Source organism: Merops nubicus, unplaced genomic scaffold (genome assembly GCF_000691845.1).
Source record: "Merops nubicus isolate BGI_N331 unplaced genomic scaffold, ASM69184v1 scaffold1123, whole genome shotgun sequence".
Lineage (NCBI taxonomy): Eukaryota > Metazoa > Chordata > Aves > Coraciiformes > Meropidae > Merops > Merops nubicus.
In genome coordinates this window covers 1-9,625 of record NW_008596686.1, presented here as the reverse complement: position 1 = coordinate 9,625, position 9,625 = coordinate 1, and the positions used below count along the sequence as shown (strand labels likewise).

At 42.1% G+C, this 9,625-nt stretch overlaps 1 protein-coding gene across 1 annotated transcript; it reads left to right on the top strand.

Moving 5' to 3' along the window:
* The first annotated feature begins 1,308 nt into the window (after window positions 1-1,308).
* Window positions 1,309-3,987, top strand: LOC103769250 (zinc finger protein 131-like). The gene is made up of 2 exons (XM_008936427.1): window positions 1,309-1,320; window positions 3,340-3,987. The coding sequence occupies exons 1-2, from the start codon at window positions 1,309-1,311 to the stop codon at window positions 3,985-3,987; spliced, it is 660 nt and encodes a 219-aa protein (XP_008934675.1).
* The last annotated feature ends 5,638 nt before the right edge of the window (window positions 3,988-9,625 follow it).

The window sequence follows — 9,625 nt, the reverse complement described above, 5'->3', positions numbered from 1 at the left end:
AGGGAAGTCCTCCTGACTCTCCCTGGAGCTGGGCCCCAGTCTGATTAAGACCTTTGCGAATGTGGGCTGATTGGGTGAGAGTCACTATGTAATCACCTTTCTCTTGTGTGTTTAATTTGCTGGTCTTGCTGTTTCCCATCCCAACTGTGGGCAACCTCGGGTCTCTGTACCACGTGTTGTGGGCTGAGTTACATCCTTTGTGGGATTGTTGGGGGTAGCGTCAGTTATGTACCAGCTGATTGATCTGTTTGTACCCCCAGCGATCATTCATGGAATGTCCTTCTTGTATACAATAGAGTCTGTGTATTGGTTCATCTGTTCATCTTCCTGCTGGTGGTGGTATCATTTTTGTTGGGCCTGGTCATTGGCAGAACAGAAATTTACTTCAGGATCCATGGATGGATCTTGTTGGATCCTATGGACCTGTACATCTTCGAGTTCTTTAGATGATCTCAAACCTTGTCTTCACTTACAGTGGGCAGATCTTCCTTCTCCCCTTCCCTGCCTTTGCCTTCTGCAATTTGGGCGGTGTGGCTAGAGCCACACTGGTGAAGACTGAGGCAAAGTCATCACTGAGTACCTCAGCCTTCTCCCTATCCCTTGTGACCAGGTCTCCCATTTCCTTATGGAGAGGGCCAACATCTTTCCTATCCTTCCTTTTATCACTGTCGTGTAGAAGTTTTTCTTGTTATCCTTGATGTCCTTGGCCAGATTTAATTCTAGCTGGGCTTTAGCTTTCCTAACCTGATCCCTGGATGGTTGGACAACTTCTTTGTATTCCTCCCCAGGTACCTGTCCTTGCTTTCAGTCTCTGTAGACTCCTTTTGCATCTAAGTGTGTCCAGGAGTTCCGTGTTCATCTCTGCAGGCCTCCTAGTATTCTTGTCTGCCTTCCTCATTTTTGGGACACATTGCTCCTGGGCTTGGAGGAGGTGGTCCATGAATACTGACCAGCTTCCTTGGGCCCCTCTCCCCTCCAGGGCTTTATCCCATGGTACTACTGAAGAGGCCAAAGTCAGCTCTCCTCAAGTCCAGGGTAGTGAGCTTGCTGCACACCCTCCTTGTTGCCCTAAGGATCTGGAATTCCACCATTTTATGGTCACTGCAGCCAAGGCTACCCTTGACCTTTACGTTAGCTACCAGCCCCTCCTTATTGGTGAGAACAAGGTCCAGCATAACAGCTTTTCTCATTGGTTCCTCTAGTGCTTGGAGAAAGACGTTGTCATCAATGCATTCTAAGAACTTCTTGGATTGCTGGTGCCCTGCTGTGCTGCTCATCCAATTGATATCAAGGTGGTTGAAACACGCCATGAGGACCAGGGCCTGTCAATGTGAAGCTGCTCCTATCTGTCTATAGAGGGCCTCATCTGCTGAGCCTTCCTGGTCAGGTGTCCTGTAGCAGACCCCCACTAGGATATCACATTTCCTTGCCTTCCCTTTAACTCTGACCCATAAGATCTTGGTCAGCTCCTCATCCATCCCCAGGTCAAGCTCCATGGATTCCAGCTGATCATTGACATAAAGGGCAACAACCCCTTCTCTTCTCCCCTGCCTGCCTTTCCTAAAGAGACTGTATCCCTCTGTTCTCACACTCATCATAGGAGCCATCCCACCATGTCTCAGTGATGCCAATAACATCATAGCACTGTAGGTGTTCACACATCTCTAACTCCTCTTGTTTGCTCCCCATGCTCCATGCATTCGTAATTCTTTGTTAATAAGAGAGATTCTTGTGGGTATGGTGTTTATCTACATCTTACTGATTTTTCTGCTTACCTTTTCAAGGTTCTTGATGCACTGACATAGTCCTTTCATGCTTGTGAGCACGCTTCACTAAAGTTCAAACTACAAAATACTATTTTATTGCCTATTTTATTTTTCTTCTGTTTAATAGCAATATATTGAATTTGTCTGGAAAGTCAATCTATCTAATGATGATGATCTGTAACGTCTTTTTAAACAAATAAAAATGCTGTAGATGGAAAGCTACGGTACTTGGTCACTATTCATAGCTGATATTTGAAAAGCTACTGTCCTGGTTCGGCTGGGGTAGGGTTGGTTTTCCCCCGCCGGTGGGGGAGCTCTAGCTGGGGCAGACAGCTGGACCAGCCAGGGGGTTATTTCCTTCCATGCTGACATCATGCCCATAGCAGCGGGGCCGGGTGGGCTAGGGACTGCCGGTCTGAGGCCAGGGCGGTTTCTGGGGCCGGGGGGTGAGAGTCGCGGTTGCTGTCCAGAGCCCCTGCGGTGATCTCTTTCCTTTGTACCCTTTGTTATATGTTGTTCTACCTATTGTTACTGCTGTTGTTTACTGTTCCTTCTGTGTTGTTGTATTAAATTCTCCTTATCTCAACCCACGGGGGTTTGTGTTTTTCTCCCTTTTCTCCCTCCTGTGTGGGGAGTGGGGGGTGAGCGTGTGGCCATGTGGTGCCCGGCTCCTGCCTGGGCCTAAACCATCACACTTGTTCAGAACAATGTTACTTAGCTTTTAAAATTTGATTCTGAAAACCTAGAGAATATGAGAGCTGAGTTTGTTTGTAGCATTTTTATTTGCTGTTTTACTCTTCCACTGCTGTGACAATCTCAAGTAAGGACACACTTCCCCCTCTCCATACTCCTAAGGCTCTCTCCTTATTCACTTCACAGAATGGTTGTGGTTTGAGGTTAAATTGGGTTGTGTATTAAAGAAAACTGCTGGATATTGACTTTATTTGTTCAAAAAACAGAGTGATATTATCTGCAGAAAGCAGCAAATACTGCAGGAGATGAATGAATTCCATGTGTTGCTAATCAAATAATTTAATTAAAAGTTTCACCAGTGCTGTTGCACTGTTTAGTTGTTATCCTAGTCTGAAGTTAATTCTTGGGAGCATACCTTTGTCTTAAAGATAAATTTGTTCTGAACATGAGCACTACTGTATAACAGAATTGTACCTAGTTGCTTCATTGAAGATACTGTTTTGTCGTTGTGACCCTTTGGTTTAATTGCTTTACCTCATCACAGCTTTCTCTGTTACATATATTGTGAATGTGGGTTAGTATTATTTCAGCCTGCAGAAACTACATCAATACTTGGATACATTTTTCTTAATTTTTTTTCTCTTTAGAACTAAATTTGAATAGTGTTGAATAAATAAAATCTTGGCTCACTGAACAAAGAACAGAAAACAAAATTGCCCTTGCTTGATGAGTACTTCTGGTGCATGTACATGTTTGTTGGGTTGGTTTTTTTTAATCCAAGCAGCAAGAAGCTACACTATGTGAAGCCACCATCTGGAATAGGCACTATACTTTGTCATATTTCTTTTGGCAGTGTTTAACATACTGTATCTTGTTTCAGGTTTGTAACAGTGTGTTTAACAGCTGGGACCAATTTAAAGATCACTTGGTAATACACACCGGTGACAAACCCAACCACTGTACCTTATGTGATTTGTGGTTTATGCAACGCAGTGAGCTGAGAAGGCATCTCAAAGACATGCATAATATTTCAGAACAAATAGTGACTGAAGAGGTTCTTCCACCAGTGGAAGTTGTGGAAACTGAACCAGTAACATCAATGACTATAATAGAACAAGTGGAGCAAGTCCATGTCCTACCAGTAATTCAGGTACAAGTGGATCCTGCACAGGTAACTGTGGAACAGCTGCATCAGGATCTCATACAGGACAATGAAGTGAAAAGCACACAGATGGAGGAACTACAAGAACAGGTGGAAATTAGTTACTTGGAAGTTGAACACATTCAGGCTGAACAAGGTGCTGAAGTTCATGTGAAGCAGTTACATATTGAGCATGTAAATCAAACAAAGATGGAAGAAGTACAGGCAGAACTTATAGATGGAACAGACCTGGAACAAGTAGAATATGAAAGTGTTGATCAAGGAGAAGCAGAAAAAAAGGAAACTAATCAAGTAGATGATGTAGATAAGGAAGATCATGAACAAGCTGAAGACTTAAAGACTCGACAATTAGTGGATGCAGAATGAAAAGGTGGATGAGTAGGACAAATAACCACACTGTGCAGGTTTAGGAATTAAATGCTCAATTATTTTTGTTAACTTTTACATTGCTTTTTTTTTTTAATGATCAGTGGTTATCTTTCCAATATGCTGTCCTTAGGAAGCTGGACAAGTGGACCAAGGTTAGTTTTCTTCATGTATGACAGCTTCTCTCATATGTGAAAAATAACTTTCCCATTCATGTAATACCATGGAACAGAAACTACCACAGAGATGGACAGCTTTGTGAGGATTTTAATAATGAATAGCTTGCATCACTATTACACCATCCCTGGGTATAAGAGTAACTTTACCTCTTTTCCTCTTGCCATAAAAGCAAACTCTTGTTATAGATTTGCAGGGTGTATGTGGCAGAAGAATCAATAAAATTTGGTGGGTTCTAATGTAAGTGGCCAGTCAGGTACTGGCGAATTTTCTGGGCAGACTGTTTGCTGTTTCCTAACAGCAGTTCCTAACTTTCAGGCTGGTGAAAAAACATTGTTGCTAGAGGTCTCAGAGCACAAAAATACTGTGCCTTTTCAACACTGACTGGTTAAATTTCCACAAAGCTAGAGTGTTCTTAGAGTGTCCAAGAACCTAGTTCAGCAAAAGACAATGTAGGTAATGTTATAGTGCTTTATATTTTTGCTCAAAATTGTCAACTACTGATCTTTATTTTTATTTTTCATTAAATTTGGGGGGGTGAGGGAGGAAACAGATTCTACATGGAGGCAGCAGGACACTCTAAAATGGATGTTTTAAATTAGGAAAAGCTCATTAGAATCTCTGGTAAACATGAGCTGGAAGAAAACTACAAGCAGACTCTTCTTTTATAAATAATCATTTTGGAAAATTAGTATTTTGAACAGAAATATGGAGAAGACTTGTCTATATGGTATCGGGTTCCTGGTTTTTTTTTTGTTTTTTTTTTTTTTTTTAAATGAAATTCTGACATGACACAAAATGCTCTATTAAAAGTAAAAGCCATAGACATGAGTGCTAAAATGTGGATTGAACAGTAGGATTATAAATATTTTCATCAATATTAGAAAATGAAACAATACCAGCCATGAAATATTGCATTATGTGCTTCATCCAATAAATTAGAAACAATTGAGTGACTGGCAACTAGTGCCAGATCCCAGTGGCAAGAATCAATCTCATTTTAATAAGAATAATAGCTCATTACTGTAAAGTTACATTTGTTTAGAAAATACTTGTCTAGCTCTATGTTTAAGGATGCTAAGGACTTCTAATTCTCAATTATTACCTTGAGATTAGAGGTGCCTCCATACTTCTGAAAAACTATTTTCAAAGCCTTAACTCAGGAAAACTTGTAGAAATTCCTTAATGCTCTTGGTATTCCTGTAGATCTTAAAATCAGACTTTTCTATTCAGTCTTCTCCAAATGCAGAATTACTTCCTGAGATTTGTGCTTTTATTTAGTCTCATTCAAATTGATTCTTGTGTTTAATCATAGCATGCCTTTGATAAAATGTTGCAAAACAAACATGGATCTCAACATTTCAAACGATTTGATTAATGTAACTTGCTTTATTTTTTTTTTAGTGATATTTTGTCTTTTCTGCGATGCAAGTAATATGTGATGAGATTGTGCAGAGAAAAGAATGTGGACCAATGTTAATAATGAAAGTAAAAGTTGGCTATTGTATTTATACCTGGCTTCTGATAAGAAGCTTGCTTTTTGATAACACAGAGAGGACAGGCCTGCTTGCTAAGTTGTATAACCAATTTTTTAGATCTTTATGCATATAGACACAAGGTCTGTATCTGTATAATTAAAGGAACAATTTGGCTGTGTCTAACCAATGAAACTAACCTTTAGATAATTTAAGGTCCAATGTAAATTGAGAAGGTACATGGTATTTGTAACAGGGCTTTGGTTTGGTAAGCACCATTGGACTTTTTTTTTTTTTTTCTGTTTCATCTCCCCTTTTCAACAACAGCTTGTGAATTTGGTAGAAGAGAAATGATACTCTGTTGTCACACCCAGTGTGTCTGCCTCCATCCAGACTTCTGCTGAGCCTGGGTGAGAGTGAAGTGGGGACATGAGCCCACCTGAAGCACAAGATGAAAGGCTCTCAAGTAATAACTCCACTGGAAAGCAATTACCCTTGCAACCCCGTCTTCCCTAGAATTTCCTTCCCAAATGTCTAAAGCCCAGATTGATTCCACTGGTAGAGAGTCCCCCATGCCTCCTTACTGCAACAGCTGTGTCCTGGTGCGGCTAGGATAGGGTTGATTTTTACCAGAAGCTGGGAGGGAGGGAGCTACAGCTGGAGTAGACAATCGACCCAGCCGGTATGTTATTTGATACCATGCTGACGTCATGCCCACGGCAGGAGAGCCAGGCTCTGCGTATGGGCTGGGGCTGAGCAGGCCAGGGCCCGGGGTTCACGGGTGTTCTAGCCACGATTGCTGTTCGGAGCTCATGTGGTCATCTCTTTCCTTTGTACCATTTGTTATATATATTGTTATTACTGTTGTTTACTGTTTGTTCTGTGTTGTATTAAATTCTCCTTATCACAACCCACGGGGATTTGTATTTTTCTCCTTTTCTCTCCTTCCAGTTCAGGGGGTGAGTGGGCGGCCACATGGTGCCCAGCTCCTGGCTGGGTCTAAACTGCAACAAGCTGATACTGGGGGAGGGATAATTGACTTGGAGTATCGGACGTTCTGGCTGCTCTCTGTAACAACCATTTTGCTATCTTCTTTCTGCCCTAAATGTCTGTATAGACACACAGACTTCTCCAAAAGTTATATACCTATATGCACCACTGGAGGAGTTACTACCTCTAAATAACTATATACTGCTGGTCCCCAGAGTGCCCTGTGTTATGCAGATACTGGTCTGTAGCTTGCAATGGGATGGCAGAAAACTTCACTTGTTGCCTGCAGTCTGTGGTGGGCCATGTCACATGGGATTGTGAGAAATATCTCAAATAGAATCTCAGAACGATGTAATAGGTGAAGCAAAGGGTGTTTATTTACAATGCAACACTGGCTGCATCAAACTGGGGGGGGGTCTGAGTGTACACTTCTTTGCAGAGCAACTATGGGTATTTACATTTGCATAGCTCCACAGTTTCTGTGAAAAGCATATACATATTCATTGACTTCCCCGAATGAGTCCCACCAACTCGGCTGATGCAGCATTGCATAATCCAGAAGTGCACAGGTGCCGTTTAATCCTCTAGGGGGCTTTGGGGGTTATGAGGAGGAAGGCTTGTAGTCTTCATCCTCTGGATTTTGCTTGCCCTTTCTTAATCTTCTTTTGCCACATGTGCGATAAGCACTTTATGTCATATAAGTTCCCTTTTTCTGACCGCAAGACCCTTGGCTGGGGATCAATGCGGAACCTCCAACTGTACATACTTTCTACCCACCTACTTCATCCTGTTATTAAGCAAACATATAAGTGCACTTGCTTTTAATAAAATGCACTTTCCATCCAGCTATTTCCTCATAGGATGAATGCTTGAATTTATGCCTAATGACACTAATCAGCTATAGCAGTTTGGTCTAGGCAGTGCAAATTGGAAAATTGGGAATTAACAAAAACCTGTGAGGTTTGTCTGGATACAAAACTAAAAGTGAGCATTAAATTGAGATTGAGGTTAGGGATAGACTTGTAGATTTATAAATAATTTTCATGAGCATCCACAAGCTATTTCTGAAAGAAGTGTAGGGAGAGAAAAGGGAGCTGATCAATAGTTTGAGAGCTGCTTAATTATTCCAAATGTATGAAAGGATTAACTGCTTTTTTTGGAAATAATTGCCAAAGCATGTTTCATCTTCATGTTTGAGGATGAAATCAGATGTCTGTCCTGTGTGAAACAGCCACTAGAGGGGGGATTGTGCAGCCTCTTCTTTGTTTCTCTTGTCCTGTCCAGTTCCTTGTGCTGTCCTGCCATTGCTGGGAAATATGGCTGCAGCGAAGAATTACGGAGTGAAATTCAGATAATGGGGAAAAACCTACACAGTGCGTCCACCCATAGGTAGGTGTGCTGGGTTAACCCTGGCTGAGCACCAGGTGCCCACTAAGTCACTCTATCACCCTCCCTCTTTCTTCTCCCTCCTCTACAGAGCAAAAGGGGAAAGGAAAATAAGATGAAGAGAAAACCCTTGTGGGTGAAACAAAGGCAGTTTAATGAAAAGCAAAGCCAAGCAATGCTGCGCGTGGAAGTGAGAAAAAAAACCCAAAGATTTATTCTCTACATCCCATCAACAGGTGATGTCTGGCCCCTTCCTGGGAAGCAGGGCTCCAAAACATGTAGCAGTTGCTCTGGAGGACAAAGGAGTAGCTGCCCTTTCCTCCTCTCTACTAGCTTTATAGTTGGGCTGACATCATAAGGTATGGAATATCCCTTTGGTCAGTTCAGGTCAGCTGTCCTGCTTATGTCCCCTCCCAAGCTCCTGCCCACCCCATCCCACTGTGGGGGGAATGTTAGAAAGAGCCTTGGTGCTGTGCAAGCACTGCTCAGTGATAGTCATAACATGGGTGTTATCAACACCCTTCTAACTCCCAACACAAAAGCACTGCATCATGAGGGCTTCTATGGGAAAATCATCTCAGCCAGACACATTACAATAGGCTTCCCAAATTTGCTGCAAGCAGGACCAGCTTTTATACTGTTGAATAAAACAACTCCAGTTGCATAAGCGACCTTCAAAAATAACTTCAAAAGTTGGGCATCTGGTGTTGTCCTCCGTGGTTTTCATCCAGGGTCATACAAGCCTTGAGAGAAAACCAAAAGAAATGTTTCTTCCACTATTTTGATTTTAATCACACATTTCTCAGGATAGACGGGTGTCTGTTCTACAGACACTTATCCTGATAAACATTGGCCATCCATGAGACCAACGCTCATAATAAAGGTCTGTTTTCCCTGAGTGGACTCATATAAGGCAGGTCATATAAGGGACAAGCAATCCCTGAGAACCCAGGTATATGCTTCCTCCAATAGCCCAATGTACCCAGCAGCTGCTGTAATTCTGTCTTATCGTCCAAAATTTGCTCCTTCTCAGTAGCTGATAATGTATCATCAGGTACTGCAACCACACCAGCTATCCACCAAGCTCCTAGGAATTTAATCTCTTGTCCAGGACCTTGACATTTGGAAGGCGGAATGTTTAACCCACTTTTAGGAAATTCCAGACAGCCTCATCGACCCTCACAAGCTGTTCCTTGTCTCCACCCACTAGAATATCATCTATGTATTGGTAGATGCAGATGCCTGAAGGCATTTTCACAGTGTCCAGGAGTGCAGCTAAGGCATTGTGGGCAATAGTTGGGGGAATGCTTGTACTCTTGTGGAAGCCAATTAAAGGTGCATTGCATTCCCTCCCCAGCAAAGGCAAATTGGGGTTTGTCCTCCTCCTTTAAGGGCATCATAAAAACCATACCTTTAATGTCTAAAGTGGCCATCAACAAGTGGGCAGCTGCCTATATTGCTGTTACTACTGAAGTTATATGAGGGACAACAGCTGTTAACGGCGGGGTATTACTATTACATTTTCTATAATCAACTGCTAAACACCACCCCATCAGATTTACGAACTGGCTGTAATGGATAAATCTTAGTTTGTTAATCAAACTTTGACT